At 31.2% G+C, this 21,276-nt stretch overlaps 3 protein-coding genes across 6 annotated transcripts; 2 read left to right on the forward strand and 1 right to left on the reverse strand.

Moving 5' to 3' along the window:
- The first annotated feature begins 1,758 nt into the window (after positions 1-1,758).
- On the forward strand, positions 1,759-10,952 carry LOC109802486 (phenylalanyl-tRNA synthetase class IIc family protein). Of its 4 annotated transcripts, none has more exons than XM_029272255.2 (12): positions 1,759-1,915; positions 2,973-3,297; positions 3,772-3,962; positions 5,267-5,473; positions 5,555-5,672; positions 6,575-6,651; positions 7,943-8,122; positions 8,310-8,354; positions 8,993-9,097; positions 10,166-10,279; positions 10,391-10,451; positions 10,736-10,952. In XM_029272255.2, exons 2-11 carry the CDS (start codon positions 3,090-3,092, stop codon positions 10,439-10,441), a joined length of 1,296 nt encoding a protein of 431 aa, XP_029128088.1. In that variant the 5' UTR covers positions 1,759-1,915; positions 2,973-3,089; the 3' UTR covers positions 10,442-10,451; positions 10,736-10,952. The 4 variants fall into 4 exon arrangements, with proteins under 4 accessions (XP_029128088.1, XP_020219465.1, XP_020219463.1 ...); XM_020363876.3 differs by having other exon boundaries at positions 10,755-10,952; XM_020363875.3 differs by lacking the exon at positions 10,736-10,952 and adding an exon at positions 2,604-2,679 and having other exon boundaries at positions 1,782-1,915; positions 10,391-10,452.
- Positions 10,953-13,707: 2,755 nt separating this feature from the next.
- CLPP3 (CLP protease proteolytic subunit 3) lies at positions 13,708-17,500 on the reverse strand. The gene is made up of 5 exons (XM_020363380.3): positions 17,146-17,500; positions 16,647-16,761; positions 15,965-16,140; positions 14,199-14,294; positions 13,708-14,098 (listed from the first exon to the last, which is right to left on the reverse strand). Exons 1-5 carry the CDS (start codon positions 17,431-17,433, stop codon positions 13,814-13,816), a joined length of 960 nt encoding a protein of 319 aa, XP_020218969.1. The 5' UTR covers positions 17,434-17,500; the 3' UTR covers positions 13,708-13,813.
- Positions 17,501-18,345: 845 nt separating this feature from the next.
- LOC109802149 (carboxypeptidase) lies at positions 18,346-21,062 on the forward strand. The gene is made up of 2 exons (XM_020363381.3): positions 18,346-18,658; positions 20,633-21,062. Exons 1-2 carry the CDS (start codon positions 18,421-18,423, stop codon positions 20,785-20,787), a joined length of 393 nt encoding a protein of 130 aa, XP_020218970.1. The 5' UTR covers positions 18,346-18,420; the 3' UTR covers positions 20,788-21,062.
- The last annotated feature ends 214 nt before the right edge of the window (positions 21,063-21,276 follow it).

The following is a 21,276-nucleotide window of genomic DNA, read 5'->3' on the forward strand; positions in this document are numbered from 1 at the left end:
CCCTGTCTCCGGTGAGGTTCGGGTTTCCCCGCCCCGCCCCCGCCCCCGGTTCTGCTCCTATTTTTTTCTTCTATTTTTCTTTTAAATAAATATGAACAATTTTAAAAAAATAAAAGAAAAGTAAAATAATATAAATTTTTACATATAAATATTTATAATTTTGGTTTATATATATATAAAAATAAATTTTTAATTATATTATTAAGCGGGGCGGAGACGGGTATGAGAGCGGGTATGGGGGCGGAAGCGGGAGCGGGGTGGGTATTAACATCCCCGTCCCCGCCCCCGATTTTATCAATCGGGGAAAATCCGAACCCGAATCCAATAAGCATGAATTTTCCCCATTCAAATTGGGACGGGTTCGGGCGGGTACCCACGGAAGCGGGTTAGATTGTCATACCTAGATAGAAGCCTCCAAATCGAGGTTGGGTGAATGTGTGATGTCATTTTAAAAAGTGTTAATTAACCACAAGTAAAAGAAAATGGAATGGTGAATGTGGGATTTTTTGTTATTATATTATACTATGGTGAGAACAATTAATTTACCCATACTAAATATAAACTTGGAACAATAAACATTATGAAAGTATATGTGAATGAATAGAAGTATCCTATCATCATAGTTTAATACAAGTTTAGAAGTACTTTTTAATGTTTCAATAACTTATATTTGAATGAATTATATGTCAAAAATCATCAATTTTTTTTAAAAAGAATGACAAAAATATTCTCATTACATTAAAATAAAAATGCCTACACAAAAAAGAGTTGAGCCACTAAAATTATGTTAAGAATGAAGAATTTAAATAATTTACGTGAAGTTATAAGTAATTTATTCTCATTATTGTTAAAAATATATCGCAATAGACACAAAAATAAATAATAAAATATAAAAGTTTTTCTTTTTCCTTTTTATTAAAAACTGTGAAGAGAGAACTTCACGATTTTTCAGAATTAAAGCGATATAGATAAACTCCTTTTTCAAATAAATACATTTTGAAAAAATCAAGTTAAAGACCTGTAAGAATTCGAATATTGCTGTTAATATACATATGCTATCGATGAATAATTTATATTTTGTATATATATTTTAATAAGAAAAATTATTATGGATTACATAATTCGTAATTAATTTACATGTAATTAAATATTATTAATTTTTCTCATAAATTATAAAAATTAAATGTGTATTATATAGAGATTGGCTAAAATTATAGACATGTGATGATCCTAAATTATCTAATAAATTTTCATTTTAATAAGTATACTTTGAGTCTTAGGTATAATAAATTATTGATATTTGCGTTTTGAGTGTTGAACTTTCATATCCTTCGTGAATTTTAAGATTTGTCCTAAGATGAACTTTCAATACTCAACATATATTAAAGATTTGGAAAAAGAAAGATATATTAAAAGTTTCAGAAAGACATTTTTTACTATCATTATTTGTTTAATCAAATTATGTCGTTTAGGTGGTCGAATAAAATGCATAAATATTTATAAGAATTTATAAATGGTTAGTGTAAAACTAAAATTTATATAAATCATGTAGTTGTCGACTAATCACTTGGTATATAGTAATATTTGGTTTGAGAATGTGTAGCATATGATTGACTTTCTTGAATAATTATGAGGTCCCATTTTTTTATTATCTATTATTTTAAAAATAAAAATGAAAAACAGCCATTTCTTCTCGTAGTTTATTTTAAATTCACGATAAAAAAAAGAAGAAAATAGTCTCAGGCACTTATCCTAATATTTCATTCCCCTTCTTAGGTCCACTACAATTCAGAACTAGTTTTTTTTGTCGTAATACTCACAAATCTTTCCGTTCCCCCAAACACGCCCTCTTATCTCCAAACAAAAAACCCCAAACATCATTTCGCTACTAACCACTCTCAGTCTCGTTCAACAGGTTCCCCTTCTCAACTCTCACCTATTTATTCAATTATCCAATTTTGATTTCTATGATATTGAAACTGACGTGTTAATGGGTATTTTTGTTTCGATTCATTTGTTCTTTCAATGTATTGCTGTGAAACCGGTGCGGAACTGAAACGGGTTGGACAATGTAAATAGTATTAGTTATCTATATCCTAAAATTGGTAATGCTGTTCGTCGTTGCAGCTTTTTTAATTGTTCTGAAATGAATTTGACCATAAACTTCTCAATAAACATTTTTAAAAGAAAAAAAATAAGAAGAAAAAAATGAAATAAACTTTTTCTTAAGTTAAAATTAGCTATTCATAAGTTCAAAAACAAATTTTGGAGAAGTTATGACATAGCTTTTGCAAATAAGCTTCTGCATGGCTTTTAATTGTTCTGAAATGGATTTAGTCACATTTGGACAAAATTTACAATAAACATTTGTAGAAGAAAAGAATGAAATAGACTTCTCTGAAAACTTAAATTAGCTTCAATAACATAGTTTGGAAAAACTAATATGAGAGAATTTTTGCAAATTAGCTTATGCATAAGTTAATTTTAGCTTTTGGAAAAACTCATGTTATATACTTTTAAAAAGATATTATTAATTACCTTTTCTTTTTCAAGTATTTTATGTTAGCGTTCTCAAATCTAAGTAAATTTTAGCCTGTTTACAGTACAATATGTAAATGATAAAATTGGAGCTTGTCTATACGTTTTGAGGATGTGACCGTGCCAAATATCATTATAAAGGTGAACATCCCACGAGTTTATAGAATTAAAATTAATTGTTCTGCTTTGTGTTACACTATGTTGTTAAGGGTGATTTCTTTTCATTCTATTTATTCTGAAAGCAAAAACGTTATTGGCAAAATGTTGGGGTTGGCCCCAGGTTATTTGCAACCATACCTTGTTAAGACAACAACTTTGATCAGTTTTCAATAGAAACAAGGTTGAGTTGTTTGGCAAATTGGACTTTTTTTCTTCTTAAATTCTGATATAGCCAAGTTATCAAATTGTTCATCTTACCTAATTTATTTTTGCAGAATTGAGTTATTTCTAACTAGCCTCCCATCCAGTTAGGCACTGGATTCCATAGGATAAAAGCTTATCAAGAGTAGAGTTTCCTTGCAAAATCTGGTTAAGAATCTCTACTCAGGTGCATGGCAATGGTGATCTCTTCTGTTCATGCCACACTATTTGCCAGGACCTCTTTCTTTTGCCAAAGTAATGGCCTAAGAAGCTTTAGATTGTGTTTACCTTTCTCATCTTCAGCCGCTTCTGTCTCCTCTGACAATCTTTCACGGAAGAAATGGAGGCAGCCAGTGTTATCAGTGTTAGATCTTGGTGGAGTCAAGATAAGCAGAGAAGGTACTGTGGGTATTGCTTGTTGTTTTGAATGTTTATTGTCTTATAAATGCTATTTGAGTCTTTGAGCTGTAATCACATATGACAATCCATTGAAACAACTTTCAAACTTGGTTAGGAATGCACTGATATTCTCATTTTTTTCGTAGTTTTGAATAATTTGATCCACTGACAGATGTTCCATGCAACCAGCAATTGCATGGTAATTCTTAAGGAGAATGTACACGACTATAACCTATTTGTGCATTTTCTGTGAGTGAATGACATTGAAGTTATTTTATTTAGTTCTATGTTTGGATATAATTACTATTGTAAAAGTGACTGGTATGTTTTTGGCAGCATATAGCATTATTTATTCTACTTCTTTTGCTTTCTATATGCCTTTACATTGGCAGTGCTGCTTTATGCTAATGTTATAGTTGAAAAATGTCCTTTGGTTTATAAAATTCTTATAATTTCTTATTCATGATCTTATAGATGTGATGAGGGATGATCCTACAAATAATGTGCCAGACAATATATTTTCAAAGCTAGGAATGCAGCTTCACAGGAGGGATCAACACCCTCTTGGGATACTGAAGAATGCTATATACGAGTATTTTGACACAAATTATTCAAATAACTTCAACAAGTTTGATGATCTTTGTCCTATTGTTTCAGTGAAGCAGGTTTGTTAAAATAACTTGAAAAATTAGTTTCCTTTTGCTCCTATTATATGATGCATTGATATAGTTGGCTGTTATATTGTTGCACATATGTTTATACTCTATAGCCACTTTTGCATTTAGTTCCTTCTTGATCTATGCTGATTATTCTTATGATTATTTCATGCCAATGAAATGAAATCCTCTAATTGTCATTTGATGTTATTTGAGTAATTTGCATGTTGATTTTCTTCTGTGGTAGAAGATATTTGTGCAATATAAGATTACAATTTACAAATGTCATAGTTTTTTCTTCAAGACTCTGGAAAAGCATTTTGAATTTAAAGCCTTAAAAAACTACTAAAAAGGGAAGAAAAGTACTTTGAAAGTAATTGATACTAATTTTATTATGAATTTATTTTATACATTACATATGTTTATCCCGGTGATATTATATATTATTTATTTGATATGAACTCACAAAGCTGCCTAGTAAAGGGAACGGTGCTTTTCCCTTGACATTTAATGGATGGTCTACTCACAGACGATTGAGTCATTGACCTTATATATTTTTTTTCTTGCTTTGAACCCAAGGCTCGTATTAAAACTTCCTACAATTTCTGTTTGGGTATGTCTGGCTGATAACATGCTTGGGGGCTTTTGATCAAATGGATTTGTTCTTCAGTCTTTTTCATGGTGCACTTTAGATAAAATTATTTCATTAATCAGTATTTTCTTGTACATGGTTGCATTTGATCAAATGACTTAATTCTTCAGTTGTTTTTTGTGATGCCATTTAACCAGTGTCTGCAGATTCTTTAATCCTTTCCTTTTGAAAAGTTATATAAAACATAGGAAAAGGGTGTAAAGAAAGAATGCTATTCAAAACAGATGACTATAGTAACATTATTTGTACATGATTGCATATAAACAATGCTAGCTTTTTGAGCATAATTTTATCTTATTTCTTTCTGACAATAAACAATTTTCTGATGTGCTAGCTATATTTGACAGGTTGAAGTTCAAGTTTCACTATCATATTTATTTAAACTACTATAGTAATTTTTGAAACCACATTTTAGAATACTGCTGTCTTGCCAATGTTACATTTTCAACACAATATAAGAGTAAATTTGACTCTGCAGCTCTGCTAGTATAATACTTCTAATAATTGTTTTTTATCCCATTCATTTTGATTGCTTATCTTGCTTATTGCTTCTTTTTGGTTGATAAGGTGTTTGAACTCTGGTGGATTCTTTTGTGACAATCTTCTTGTTAGAGTTTTTTCCAGGTGGTCTTGGCTCTTGACAATCTGTTTCTTGTTGCAGAATTTTGATGATGTCTTGGTTCCTAAAGATCACGTAAGTAGGAGCTATAATGATACTTACTACATAGACCCTCAAACTGTTTTAAGGTGCCACACAAGTGCTCATCAGGCAGAATTATTGAGAAGTGGATACACTCATTTCCTTGTTACAGGAGATGTTTACCGTAGAGACTCAATTGATTCAACTCATTATCCAGTCTTCCATCAAGTATGCCTCCATATGTAATGACTGTCTTAATTTAATAATGATAAACTTCATATAAATTTCTCTTTTTTTTTTATTATGTAGATGGAAGGCTTTCGGGTTTTTGCTCCAGAAGAATGGGAGGCATCTGGAATGGATGCCACATTATATTCAGCAACAGACTTAAAGAAGTGCCTTGAGGGTCTAGCACGCCATTTATTTGGTATTTCTATGTGGCCAATGTACACACTTCATTCAGTTGCTGCATTTTGATAATTAATGAGAATCTGTAAATTGAATGGGTTAAAGGAAACAAAACAATCAATTCAAGTTTGCTAGATACTTCATCTATATGTCATATACATCAACACATGCATTTTCCATTGTTCATGACAAGCTAAAAACACTTTTTAAGAGATTATGTAGAGAGAATTTGCTTTATGACTTTTGACTGTGATCATGGACTCAAGTTGGGAAAACATCCTCGCTGAGGACTGAGGGTAAGTAAGTTGTATACATCTAACTTTCTATAGACAATGGTAGGATCCTTGTGGCATTGGGCTTCCCTTTAGGTTACAATTTAGCTGTCCCAAAATTATATATAAAAAAAAAAGTTTTGTACAATAATATCTACAGAATACATGTGCATAAATTATATAGAATTTACTATTATATACTTAGAGTGGTCAAATAAAGCTATTAGGTTCTCCCCTTCACATTCCCCAATTTTGGGGGGAGCTAAATATGAGCGAGGAGGGATTTTAGTGCCCTTCCCTTGACCTCCCTCCAACCAAACATTATTTAAATGATTTTCTTTTGTTAAATAATAGTCTCCTTAAACTTCAAGCAATGTTTTAAGGTTAAAAGAAAAATATATATTAACTACAAGTTATTAATTGGGATTATTATTACATAATTCTTGAGCTAAAATAAAACTCTATCAACAGGAAAGTGGGAAATAATAAATATTTTATGATGATATTCCCATTGTGATGTTAAAATGCTAAAGTTTTTTCTACAAGAAATTAAATATTGAAGGTGTGTAGTTGTGAACTTGTGATAATCCATTGAAGCAAAGTATAACTTACAAAACTGCTTATAATTTTTTCCCTTTAACTGTTTCAGGTGCTGTGGAAATGCGCTGGGTGGATACTTATTTCCCATTTACGAATCCATCGTTTGAACTTGAAATATATTTCAAGGTATGCTATGCATAATTGCCTCTTTAACATACCATGCCTATGTAATTCCTGTTGCTGGCTTTTTACTCTGAAATCATGGTGCCAATAAATGTTATGTTTTCCAAAGCACATTGGTGTACGGGGAATATTATCTTAGTCCTGTTTGGTTCACCATGGGATGAGGGTTAAGTGATGGTATGGGGTACCATCTGCCTGTAAACTTTTATATTATATTTATTGTGTCAATATATAACATTTTTGGATTGGATAACTGTCTTGATATAAAAATCTGGACAGGAGAATATTTGACCAAAAAATCCACATATATTAAGTAAACTAAATTTATCCTCAATCAAATTTGACACTTATAAATTCAAATAATATATCATTACCATATTTGTCTGTCTGGTTAGAATTTATAGATTTATAAAGTTTTATTATCCTTGTTCTTCTGTGGAGCAGTGGGACCCATTACCCAGTTTTATGCACAATGATATGCATAAACTTTATTTAAGTTAGCCTTCTTGAATTTGTATTTGTAGTAATAAATTAAATAGAATACAAGTGTAGTACTAATATGGTTAACAAAATAATATGATTAGAAGATTGTGCATTAATACATTATATACCGAAGTCCTTATTCATTGAAGTTCACTAGATTCATCCCAAATTAATTTTGGTATTTCAAATTTAAAATTTTATCAGCACCATATTTGACTACACTCGGTAGTTATTATAAGTTATCACTTGAGATTGATAACCATGAGTACAGGTGTAATTCAAATAGTACAATCCTAATGCTCAACACATAATACAATTTAGTTTTTAACAATCTTATTGTCCCCCTAGTTGTACTTTCTCTTATTTCATTTTAATGTAGTACACATTGTCTTGTAAGCCCCAAAGCATGGTTCCATGGAAAGCATCCCTATTAAGCCCAAAATTTTATTCTCTTAGTTTCTTTAATAGATTATTCTTATACCAGAATCCTAATTAGGTTGGCATGTTTTTCTTAAAGTCTAATTAGGTTTTTATCAGTAATTTAGAGTGGGACTAGAACCTGGAGGGGAAGTAATCACATTTGCATCACCCCACTACTTATATCGTTACTAGTTAGAGTGTATGCTTTTTAACCAGATTGAATTTTTGAAGCAGTTGCTTCATTAATGAATGATTTAATGGGCAGCTATCCATAAGTTATTTATACCTATACTTGTTTTATTTCTCTTCATCCCTGTCTTTTCACCACTCAATTCCTCTGATTCTAATTTGTAATATTATGAAGTAATGTTGAATATATCTTTTATTGCAGGAGAAGTGGTTGGAAGTTCTGGGGTGTGGAGTGACAGAACAAGAGATTCTGAAAAGTAATGGGAAAACTAATAATGTTGCTTGGGCTTTTGGCCTAGGGTTGGAGAGGTTAGCTATGGTTCTATTTGACATACCTGATATTCGTCTCTTTTGGTCAAATGACGAGAGATTTACCTCCCAGGTATTTCATGGATATGTTCAACAAACATCTTTTAATGCTGTCTCTTTTTCCTGGTTGCCATATTGTGACGTGACAACAAGAATTTATGATTTAGTCATCTTGAGAATTACAATATTATTTGTTTAGTTCTTTTTTGATCTCTTCTCTAATGTATTGTGTGCTTACTTTTTGATTATTTTATGTACAGTTCTCCAAGGGTCAGCTAGGAGTCAAATTTAAGCCATTTTCGAAGGTAACATCTACATGTCCAAATGTGTGCCTACATTTGTTATCATTTTTCGGAGTATGATCATGTCTTGTATCTCTTATTCCTTACAATATATGACTGCAATTGAAAGTTATATGAGAATGATTCATGTGATTGAAAGTTAAGATGGTCCACATAATTTGTTATGTAAAATTCTGTTAGTAGCTTAATATTATGCTGTTGTTCGATGAGAAAATATGGTGAGTTTTGTTGGTCAAAATTGCAAGATACAATTAGCCTTAGACCTTCATATGTCCATGGCTTTGATGCTTCACTATTTTAAAGGGCTTGTCATGATCTAGTTCAGATATAGTTAATTATTTTAAACTAACAAGTTTAGAGTATATTTTCTGCATTGTAGTTTTATTGTTAAATGATACTTTCATCTTTTATGTAAATCTCAGACCAGAAGACATTTAATTAAGCAATCTGATAGAAACTCAGAGTTGCTATCATTGTTCATTATCTTTCAATTCAAGCATCTTGTGGCATTATGTTCTCTGTATGTCCTTGTTATTATTGATCCTGACTCTAGACTCTTGAGGAATTTATATTCTTATTTTAGTGGACACATTTACCAAAATCTTGTAAGAACATTCTAACTTTTCTATTTGCCTTTACAGTATCCTCCTTGTTACAAGGACATGAGTTTCTGGATCAATGAATCATTTACAGAAAACAATCTGTGTGAAGTTGTCAGAGGGATAGCTGGGGATCTCGTAGAGGAGGTACATCTTTGAATAATTTGGGAAAACTTTTTCTGACATTTTAATTTTTTATATTTGTTTGGGTTTGCAGTTAGCTGCTTTCTTATTGTTGAATGGCAGCCAAATAAGTTACAACCATAGAAATAGTTCTTGGCTAGTTGTTCTCATAATGGAATATAAAACTTTCTGAGTTGAATCATTGAATGGAACGGAAAACTTATATTTTACTATGGTGCCTGATAAATAACATGGACCAGAAGTTTTGGGGAGCAAGTATTGTTGTACAGTAGGATACTGATTTACTGCTATTGCTAGTGCTCTTGTTGTGTGGATATAGATTACAGAGTTAGTTGCAGAAAGATATTGATGTAGAGATAGAACACAGTTTTAGTGGAATAGCTGAAATGATTTGGGCATTCATTATACTACTGTATACCATAAAAGACATTCATTATCTTTAAAGACATGGTGAATATGTCCATCAGTTTGTTGATTCAACAGTGCCAATAGCAATGCACCCTGAAAAGATTGACAGCAAACTTCTATATGGTTGGTCGTCTCATTAAAAGTATCATTGGAAACAATATTCTATGTTTGGACTTGATCCGGGCATTTGGCTGCATAGAACATCCTTTTTCTTACTCTTCCTGGGGGATCATGACATCGTGTTGTCTTATACTCTTATATTAGAATACAATATCATGAAGTGGATCTATTTCAACTAGACTTTCCCAATCTGTATTAGAATAACAAATCGCCTATGTATTGCCTTTGGCTTCATAAATAATCCCTTAGTGGGTTCTCCGGATGGATTTCACATTCCAATTTCTGTCACATGTACACATACTTCAATGTTCATGGCTGACTAACATTGCTTTTGAGGTTCCCTTTAATTTTACTGCCAAGAATAAAAATCATGAGCAAAAAGGGAGCTTTTGTTTTCATTTCCTTTACTTGGCTTTTCAACTGTTTACCCTCGTACTCTTAGATTAATCACTTTCTCATATTTTTTCCCCCCTTTTCTCCCTATGAGTGCTACATTAAGTTTGTTCCCTTTTTCTGTTTCTGTTTTGCTTGTTGAAATTGCAGGTGCAATTGATAGACAATTTCACCAACAAGAAAGGAATAACCAGCCACTGCTATAGGATTGCATATAGGTCTATGGAACGTTCTCTTACGGATGAGGAAATTAACGATCTGCAGGTATTAAAATATAATTAGAAATACTAGTACAATCATAACTAGTCTTGGTTTTATGTTGTCATATTTTGTTTTGAAAGTTACCAACACTTTGTTTTCCCCATGTCAATGCAGTGGAAAGTAAGAGAACAAGTGCAGAGCAAATTGAATGTTGTCTTAAGATGAGCTTTAAATGGTGATAATTTTCAGCTTTGCAGTGTTTGATCTCAATTTTGTTAATGTATAGTTGTTTTATCTTACAGCTTTAGACACATGTATTATTTAACTTCTGCATAGTGAATAACATACACTACATAGCGAACCATGACTAGCCCACAGGAATCTGCATTCTCTATTTTCCTTGTGAACATAATGCTGTCATGTTTTGTTGGAAAAATTGCTTTGTTAAAAATTGCCGAACCCTACACATGATATGGTATTTCCGCCAACAATAAAATGTTTTCGTGTTTCATGACACAGCACTGATATGATCTTACAGGAAAATAAAAGAATCCTCATTGCCAACAGTGGGCTTGTGGACTATTGTTTACATTAGGGATCCATCTTTTTGTCTAAATGTACGTAAGAGATGTTTCGATTTGTGCTATTCAGGATATGCCAAAGGAATGTATGTAGTGACAGTTGCTAAGCTTCTGTGATAGCAAGGTTTCGTATAAATTTATGGCTTACATTGTTACTTTTCTTTGCTAGAAAAAGTCATAGAAGAGAAACATTTAGAGAACTATTGGTACATGAATTTTTTTTCTTTCACGTTTGAAAATCATGAGAATCATAAGTCATGAAAATCATAATTTTTATGAATGGTTAAAATTCATTTGGTTGGTCATAAATGTTCTCAATAATGTTTATGAATGTTATTTAAGAATTAATTTTTTTATTGTATTAAATGCAAAAATAAAGGTAATATAACATATTACTGGAATAAAACTTTCTATTTATGTCGAAAATGTTAGGGGTTTGGCTTGAGAAAACATTTTCAGTTTTCATTTTTTATTTTCATTTTCAAATTTTAAGATTTACAAATCATGTTTGGATTAATTTTTTATTTTTTTATTTTCGCTTTCAAAAGATAAAACATTGAAAGTATGCATGATGGTGCTGTAGCCATAGACGCATGCAATGAGTGAATGCCCTCATCCTTTCCCTCCGGTCTCTAGATTACAAGTGTAAAAGAAATGCGGCTAAAATTACAAACCATGCCAATGTGTTTTCAGTTTTAGAGAAAGTGTAGAAATAGACGATTTTTTTTATTTTCAGTTTGTCTTAATTTAAAAATATTTTCAAAGGAAACGCTTTCAATCATTTAATCAAACGCATTTTTAATATTATTTTCTATTTTCTTTAAAGATGAAAACAGAAAACCATTAAACCAAACAGTCTCTTAGTTTCTCATTCTTCTTATGCTACCAATTTTGTTGGAAGCATATGTAAAAACTATTATAAAGATTATGTTAGTTGGAAATGCTAGATTTCCATTCTTCTTATTTTTTAATTAGTAAACTAAACATCCAAAAAATTAAGTTATTCAATTTCATATTTCTGACAAAGTAAAAAATCTTTGTACCGCTTTCTTAGAGCATAAAACTTACACACAAGATAGGTTTATTTTGATTAACTTTATTAAAAAATAAATAATTTAATACAAGAGAAAAATAAAAAAAATGAAATAATTTATTCTAAAAATTAAAATTAAATTATGCATAACATAATTTTCAAGTTTATATATATATAAACTAATTTTTAAATTATGAAAAATTAATTTAGTTTACAAGTAGGTTTATTGTATTTTTTTTTTCTTTTAGAAATACTTAGGAAAAAGTTGACTTAAATACGTCTATATAGTCGTAGGATCTATCCCAAGGTTACAACCTAAGAACCATAAGTGTCTTTCTTTCCGCTCATTTTTAAGTTATTACACATTGTGAGAGCTAGACCGAACTGAAGTGTGCCGTGCCACTTCCTCTGTAATTATATATAAGTAAAAAAAAATATTAAATTCACATATATTAAGAAAGATAGTTAAATATTTTTAATTTTTATAATTTCATGTAAAATATATACTATACTTATTAAAATATTTTGTCATATTTATTGTAAATAATGTTATCATTTATTATCATAAGAGTATTTTTTTGATTATGAATATGAAATAAAAAATAAAACTTAGTTACATTTCTTTAGATGGATTGGTGCTATTTTTCAATATCTAAGAAGTTGTATCTAAATTTCATCCTTAAATAAAACCAAGTTAGTTGAGCCCAATTTTTTTTAAAAAAAATTATATATAAGATTAAGTTAAGAGGAAGTACCAAGTAAATGAATTCCAGAGATATTTTATGATGCAACTCATTTTGTACCGTAACTAAAAAAAATGTGAAGCTTATTTATTTTGAATTTGTTCAAGCTATTTTTTAATTTAAATATATTTTTAGTCCCAGAAAAATAAATAAATTTTGATTTTGATCCTTGTAAAAAATTTTCTATGTTTTTCATCCTTCAAAAATTTATGAACATTATTCTTTTACCCTTATAAAATATTTTTATTCTTGTAAAATGAGTAAATTTTAATCTTAATTCCTATGAAATATCTTTTTTGATTTTCATCCTTCTAAAATATAAAATAACTATTTTTTGTCCTTATCAATTTTAAGATATATAAATAAAATTTATTTTAAAAAATAATTACATAATAAATAATGATTAAAAACATTTCTAAATTTTAGAGGATAAAAAACAAAGAAAAAATTTATAAGAAACCAAATCAAAAACTCATTTATTTTGAAATGATTAAAATCATATTAAAGCCTTCGTTTTTATTTCACCTATAACATAAAAACTGTCTATTATCAAAAATGGACTTTTTTAAACATTAATTTTTGCTTATTAGGCATTTCATTCTCCAACAATTTTACTTGTCTTTTAAAGTTTAAGAAGAAAAAAATATTCTACTTGACATCCAACATAAACATTTGATCTCAACTGACTTATAAGGGCAACACAATTAGATATTATTATATTTGATGCTTCATTGAATCTTTAAAGAGAGATGTTTTTTTTACTAAAAATACTTGAAAACAATGTAACGTATAGTCCTTGGTTTTCTGACTTTGAAATATTGCATGAATTATCATCATAATTCCTAACAAAGCAGCCCAAGTGAACACGTAAACCTATATCAGCTCACTTTGTCCTATTACATTGCCTAAAAGATTTTCATCTTTTTTAATCCATATAAATCGAATTCGATACCGATAGTTTATAACAACCCACACACTATTCAATCATCTGAGTCAGATGCCTTGGTTATAGCTTCCCTTATCTACTATTGCATGAGGACAAAACATTATATTCATTAAAGCATCCAACACTCTTAAGCATATTAATAAATTTTGGATTACTACTATAGAGTATAGAAAATGACCCGCTATAACTAAGTGAGAAAAACCTTTTTTTATCTTCAAGTGGAGGTGGTCAACAAATTAAAGTAACCAGATCTATCGAGTATAAAAGCAGTACAATCATTCATTGTCCCCTAACTCATACAGCAACCGGTGTCTCCCCTTCTTGTTCACTGCCTTTATCACCATCACTTCCTTTAGATGCATTCTGCAAAAACCTGTGTTCTGAGGGCATATTTTTCTTCGCTTTCCGGCTTCCCTCGATTTTCCATAGATCCCATACCCGAGTTTTTGGTGGTGGTGATGCATCTGCAATTGGTGCAACTAATCCTAGTTTTCCATCATCAATGACACCATCAATTAAACCATATTCTTTAGCTTCCCAAGGATTCATGAAGTTATCACGATCGGTGTCCAATTCAATCTGCAGATAAAATAAATTAGAGTGTAAAAAATAACATGCATCATATTGGACAAAACACTAATGAGATATTTAGATAGAGTGGATTCATCTGATATCTAACCTGTTCTTCAGGCTTCCCTGTAATTCTTGATAGTATCTTGTTTATCTTAATCTTGTGATAAGCCATTTCTCTTATACGGATGCTCATTTCCGTAGCCTGCAATTATGTTTTCTCTATTTAGAAATATATAATGAAAAGTTTTTGCACAGAGCCATCAAGAGAATAACCATTATACAAGCTAATTTTCAAAAGAACTTATTATGCATATTGTAATTGCATAGTGATCACACCAGACATTATGAGTTCCTAGTAGATGATCAAAACAACTACAGGCAAAATACTTCTATTAATCATCAAAGTATTTATCAAAACACATTTTTTGCAATAAAATGTTTGGTTTCAGCAATATTTTTGGAATATCAAACTAGCAGCATTCTAATGCATCTACACAAAGAAAGGCATGCCAATAAAATGTTGACCTTTCAATAACCATCAAGGTGGCCTTCAAACCAAATAATCACTTTTATAACTTCTTTTCCAGGTTCAAACCAATAAGCTTGAACCTCAACTGGCACTGACAAAAGTATATTAGATCAGTGTGACAATGAAATCAGAGATTCAATATCCAACACGGTTCCACACATCCACCTCATTCTTGCACATCTAATGCACCAACCAAAAACAAAAAGCTTGTAAAAGCATCTAAATGTCCAATAAACAAAGAAAATGACAGGTACGTTGTTTATACTTAAAAGAAATTGGAACTCTGTACAAATCACAAGGTTTCATGTCCAGATAGTAAGTTTATAAAAATGCCTTCATTATTACCAAGGCTGTCGAAGTGAGGTATATGTTCTGAATGAAAAGGCTTATTTTCAAGAATTGAGTATCATTTGTTGCACCACATTGTATGAGATGGAATCATGGAAAAAATGTTAATTAGGTTAGAAACATATTCTTAACCGTCATATCAGTTTTTCACATTCTATGGGATGCTTGTATGCCTTCATACTAAAAAGAAAAACTAAACTTGCACAAGAGCTGCTAAGCTAAGGAGTTTGGAGTGCACTTGGGGGGTTAATCCCATAATGCATTCCCATCCCCTCACCTCCCCTCAGTATCCCAGTAGGAATATACAGTGTAGCGTAGTATCCACCCCCCCAAAAAAAAAAAAAAAAAAAAAAAACTAAAAAGGGATATAGAAATTAGGAAGTTGGAGTTGATAAATGCAAGATAAGATAAACAATGGTGAACCCATTACTCATTGAAATTGATGGTATGCAATGCAACTACTTTATAAATCAACTGATAGCCAGATGCATAACAAAAATAGAAGGACAATTAATAACCCACAACAGAAAAACATAAATCAGTCGTCAGTTCAGAATGCCAAATGGCTTATTATTAGCATGATTGGTTATTGAAGATTTTGCTGTAACTTATAAGCCACAGAAGTCCCATTTAGTTGATAGAGTATGCAAAAAGAATAGTTTAGTTTTTGGCATAAATACAAATCAAATAACATCAGCTTATCAGTTTATTAGTTATATTTAAGCAAAATATTTTCTAGAGTCTATTTTTTTTTTTTTTTAAACAGAGGTTCTTTTACTCATTTCAAGTTGGAATTGAGTTAACAAAGGAATTTGCAGTTAAATGGTATTGTATGCTTTGACATCCTATACTTCTCTAACTCATGCTTGAAATCTTAAATTAGCTTTACTTTTAACCTGATAATACAAAGGCAAACGAAAATCACCATTAAAAGCTTCACAACTACTTTTAATTGACAATCATCAAAGCCAACAAATATAAGAGGACAATCTTACTTTTCCACCAGCAGTTCCAAGTGGCTGATGGATCATAACTCTTGAATTTGGCATACAATATCTCTTCCCTTTTGAACCAGAAGCAAGGATAAAAGCACCCATGGATGCAGCAAGCCCAAGGCAAACAGTTGACACATCTGCCTTGCATAACTTCATGGCATCATAAATTCCCATTCCTACATGAAATGATAAACAAAGAGCAATTAGCAGAAGACAAACATATTTCAGATTCATTGAACTGAACAATGCCCCAAACTTCAATAGTAGGTTCCTATCCTATCCTATAATCACACATCCAACACATTCAATATTTCAATCTCTTATCAAGAGAACCTTTTAAATGCTCTAACATGATTCAAATTTTTACATATCCGAATTATCTTGTGAATCATCAACAATTTATTCGATTTATCAATAAATACGGCATGGTATAACACAGGCCAACAACTCGTTGCTTCTTAATTATATTTTGCTTATAGACATATAAAAATGTTGCAGTCAATAGTCAATACTCTAGTAGCTAAGTGTCAGTTTATGTAACCAAAAGCAGAAAAACACTAAACTGAAAGCTCGTGAGTTAACATCCAATTACAAAATTGAGCTGAAAAGTCAAGTGCTTCTTTGAGTCAGATGGATAAAAATAAAAAAGTAAAAAAAGTGAATAAAAAACTCGTCCACATACCAGCAGTAACAGAACCACCAGGTGAATTAATAAATAACTTGATGTCTTTCTTTGAGTCTTCAGCATCCAAAAACAAAAGTTGACTGATGATAAAGTCTGCAGTCATATCATCCACCTGATCAAACAAAGCAATTCACAAACACACTATCAGATACTATCTCTTTAATTGCATTCCCTTGGCCGCTTTTTTCTTCTTTATTTTGTTGTTGGGGGCAGCCCACGATTCAGAATCAACCAACATTAACAAGCAAAAGAATTCTCAAAATGAACAGCATCAAACATTATCTCTTCAGCAATTCCACACTATCATGTTAATTTTCTTATTCTCTCTCTCGTGTTTGTTCATTCTTATCGTATTGTGGGGAGCTTTGGAATGATGAACCCACATGAAAAGGCTTTCAAATTCCCCTTAAAAACATGACTAGAAAAACAAAGGGTAATCTTAAATTATGGAAACAACAAAATCCATCCCAAAATATTTAAAATGCAGAGAGAGAACCTGAGAACCCAAAAAGATAATCCTTTGACGGAGAAGCATGTTGGTGGTGTCGAGTTCCTCGAATCTGGGAAGCCATGGGGAAGCAGTGGATGCAGAAAAATGGTGTTGGGAAACGTTCCAGTTGGAGGAGAGGGTTTGTCTCGAGGCGTTAACGATGAACAAAGGTTTGGTTTTTGTGGTTTTGGTTGAAGCTGTGTGAATGGGAAATTGAGAGTGGAAAAGGGGATGACTAAGCTTCAACTTGGAGTTAATGGGTATGCATGATGTTGAGGATAAACTCACCTCCATCTTCTTCTTTCTTCTCTTCTCTACACTCTCCCCCTTCTTTTACCTGGATGTGGTTTGTTTCATGCTTCTCAATAATCAAATTTGGGTTTAGATTTGGGCTCATGTATTACCAACAACCCAACCCACTTATTCCTTTACTGGGCCCAGCTTTTCCTATCCTGTATTTTGGAAATTAATTTTTTAAATTGTTCTCATCTCCTTTTACCGTTTTTAAAGGGCAATAACAAGACTAAAGTATAATTTTAATGTAAAAAATAACTAAAATACAATTTAATTTAATTTAAATATTAATTATTTAATGATATATATTTCGTCATCATGCTTAATATTAGAATTTTAACAATTTGAACTAAAATTATGGAGCTTAAAAATTAAAAAATAAAAGTTATGAATTAAATATATAAAGTAATAAAAATAGAATTTCATATTTTATTTAACTTTCTTTGTTTTCCTCTTTCTACGTATAACTAGAAAACAAATTTATGCCAATATATTTTTAAAAGGCAACTCTCACTACAGTGAAACCAAGTTTTTTCTTCTACTAGTTAATAAATATATACTAATAATAAAGATAAATATTTATTTAATATACACAATTCTTTTAACTATTTACTTTTATAACTGCTTTCAAATAACACCTCTTGACACTACTTTTTTTATTTCATGGTAATTTTACTCTCAAAAGTTTTTTCTCTTCAAATAATTATTTATTTCATTTTTATTTCTTTTAAAAAATACATAGATACCCTTGGTGCTTTTTTCCACTAGTAGGTTAACAATGGAAAATACAAAATCAATTTTATTTTTATTCCAAGGAGGAATTACAAAATTATTATTGCAACATGAGTTAAGTTAATTAAAAATCATGATTGGTTCTTACATTTTTATGAAAGTGAAAACACTGTTGAGAGATGAGAGAAAAGTAAGAAACTAAGCATACAATACAATTGTTATCTGTGTGTGTTGTGAATTGTGATAGGTCCATTGATGGCTCTCTCCTTTTCTCACCATCCTCTCCTTCACGGCAACAAAACGCATTTTGCTCCTTCATCAAAGCCAAACAACACATACACACACGTCCTTCAATTCTCATCTGTTCGGTGTTTCTCTACTTTGAACAACAAAGGCAGCATCAACCTCAAAACTTGCAAGAACTGCAAAACCCAATTCGACCCTGCACTCAACCACCCTCTTGCTTGTCGCTTTCACACTGCCCATTTTGGAGGTGCCCCACTTCGTTTCTCACTTTGTTCATGCTTATTTCACCTTTGCAAAATGTTTAGGTTTAAGTTTAAATTTTGAATTTTTTTGATTTGAAAAGAAAAAAGAAATTTTGCATAAAATGGAATATTAGGTCTGAACCAAGTTAAAAGGGAAATGATGCAACTCATATTGACTTTCGACGTCAACTAATTAATCCCTTTAAAAGCTTTCAATGTTGCAGTGGAATAATTAACTCCAATTACACAGACAAAGATAAACTCCACCACATATTATGTGTGCTAAGATGGAGATACCTCAACCTAGCTTAGTGGTTTTTTTGTTTCAGTTATGTGTCTATTGAAGCTTTTGATTGTGGCCATGTCTTAAGAATGTTTTTGTCAATGTTTCATTTGTTATGGCTGCCAATGTTTAGTTCAGTTAACTAATGCTCAACAGATGGTAAAATCTGTGTTTTGTCATTGTACTATAAAATTTCAAAAGGAATGAGATGATTCTTTTAATGATATATTACCTAGAATACCTTGAGCTGAATGTCCCTTCAAATTCATTGCTGCATGAATATATATGTTTTGGCGCACATAAAGATAATACAGTTCTTCCTGAGAAGTTGGCCAAGATTTATTCATTAATTCAGAAACTCACTTTTGATGTGAAATAAGAATCCTTCCAAAGATCTTAAATCATTTAATTAAAGCCCAGGTAAAAAACTCACATTACTCAAGATAACTAAGTTAATTTACGAGAACATAGTTTTCTTTTTCTTTTTCGAAATTGTCTGTCTTCATTGAGGTTGTTACTTGTCCTGTGATAAAAGTGTCACTAGACTTGTAATTGTAAATATGGTTATCCTTAACTCTTTACTTCTAAATTTTATAGACTTCAGACTTGTATGTAGTTATAAAGACCAATATGAAATGAAGGCACGACAACTTCATTATTATATCCAAGATTATATTGAGAATACCGAATTCCTTTCATTAGCTAAAGTTCTGATTTAGTGGGGACACGTAACATACGCATATAAAACTCATTCGTTTCCTTCATTTGAATGGGGAGATTTCATATTTGTTTTAGAAATGGACTGTAGATATAAAGCTTGTTGGAAAGCCGCCTTTTGCAAGTAGAGATACGACCTAAGTAAGATTTTTACAAGTTGGACAATTTTCACATTACAAGTTAGTTTTCTAAATCTGAGTTAGGTTTAAACTCAATTTTAAAGACAAATTCTAATTGGCCTGCTTATTCACAAGATCTCGCTGACAAGGCATGTGCATAATCTATATAGCTTTTAGTATGCTGGTCTGTATACTACTCGTGTATTGGGTGTAAATCCAATCAGTAATCTGCCCCAAATGAAATAAACTAACATACTATAAATATAAATCTGATGCTACAGAGAAAGGAGAGTTAAAAATCTTATGATCTTATCAAGAGCCTATGTTGTAGGGCAGCATATTTTTATTTTCTGCTGACAAAGCTTGAAGAGTAATTCATCATATTCATGGACATTCATGAGGAATCACTTCTTTAGAACTCATGCCTTCTTAAGCCTGCGGTTTCACTCTTAAATAACGCTTTCTGCAGCCAAAAATTCTGGCCAAAATATGGATTCTTTTACTGGTACAGAGCCATAATGTGAGTCGAAAAAAAGGAAATTAAACTATTAGCAAAACTGAGATTAAAGAAGGATCTATTACGAAAAGGTTAAGACCTCAAGCTTATATGTGAGGTTATGCAATTATAAGGCTAATTTGTCAGTCATACAAGTATTTTAGTTAAAGGTTTAGCTAGTGAGACTAAAGTGGAAGCAAATCCTGTGTAATCCTTAATGGGATAAACATACACCTTAGGAATTTCGTCTGACCATTAAATTGATGAAAATTTGTGCATTTCGATATCATGTTATTCATTTGCATTACTAGCTGGATTTTAGTTGGCCTTGATTCACATCTCTTTCTATCTTCCTATACCGCAGGAGAAACCAAGAGAAAGTTTGAGAGTGTGTATGAAGGGGGCACCATGAATACTCCTGACGCTGGCAAAGTTTTTCAATATTGGCATTGCTGTGGTTCTGAAGATCCATTTGATCCTGGTTGCACTGCTTCTCCTCATACCTCATACGATGATTGATGTAGATGTCATTCACCATTAATGAGTCTAAGGTTCACTTCTTCCATATTGGTTTCTTTTAGCTATCAATAGTTTCTAAACTCTTGTATAAAACTATAGATTCCTTCAATAATTTCTTAAAATTTAAATATCATCCACAAGCAAAACAAGTGTGTGACTACATGTTAATCTGTTACCCCATTAAGGTATCATTTATTTGTTATGCAATTGGTTGTTCTGTACAAGGACTTGCAATTGATCATCTTTGAGCCCATTCAACTTTGACTTTTCTTTCATCATGTCTCATTCCCTGAGTTCCTTTACCAAGTTCAGCATACCATTTCTCAAGTAATCTTGTTTGTTACTTTAGCTACATTGAATCCCTTTACAAGTATCATTTATGATAATAAAGTTTTCCCAAAAATTAACAGCAATCATGGGAACGAATATCCAATCCACCAACTTGAATTTAGTGAGATCAGAAGCATAGAGAACCTTAACACGAGGGTT

The sequence above is a fragment of the Cajanus cajan genome, chromosome 4 (assembly GCF_000230855.2).
Source record: "Cajanus cajan strain Asha chromosome 4, NIPB_CcT2T_4, whole genome shotgun sequence".
Lineage (NCBI taxonomy): Eukaryota > Viridiplantae > Streptophyta > Magnoliopsida > Fabales > Fabaceae > Cajanus > Cajanus cajan.

Bases quoted from the DNA above. Each gene is read 5' to 3' on its own strand.
- LOC109802486 (XM_029272255.2), top strand. From the start codon at position 3,090: ATGGCAATGGTGATCTCTTCTGTTCATGCCACACTATTTGCCAGGACC. The intron at 8,355-8,992 runs GTAACATCTACA...TTGCCTTTACAG, and splicing joins AATTTAAGCCATTTTCGAAG to TATCCTCCTTGTTACAAGGA. The intron at 9,098-10,165 runs GTACATCTTTGA...TTGAAATTGCAG, and splicing joins CTGGGGATCTCGTAGAGGAG to GTGCAATTGATAGACAATTT.
- CLPP3 (XM_020363380.3), bottom strand. From the start codon at position 17,433: ATGGAGGTGAGTTTATCCTCAACATCATGCATACCCATTAACTCCAAG. The intron at 16,762-17,145 runs GTTCTCTCTCTG...TTGTTTGATCAG, and splicing joins TTATCTTTTTGGGTTCTCAG to GTGGATGATATGACTGCAGA. The intron at 14,295-15,964 runs GTAAGATTGTCC...ACATAATTGCAG, and splicing joins TTGGAACTGCTGGTGGAAAA to GCTACGGAAATGAGCATCCG.
- LOC109802149 (XM_020363381.3), top strand. From the start codon at position 18,421: ATGGCTCTCTCCTTTTCTCACCATCCTCTCCTTCACGGCAACAAAACG. The intron at 18,659-20,632 runs GTGCCCCACTTC...CCTATACCGCAG, and splicing joins TCACACTGCCCATTTTGGAG to GAGAAACCAAGAGAAAGTTT.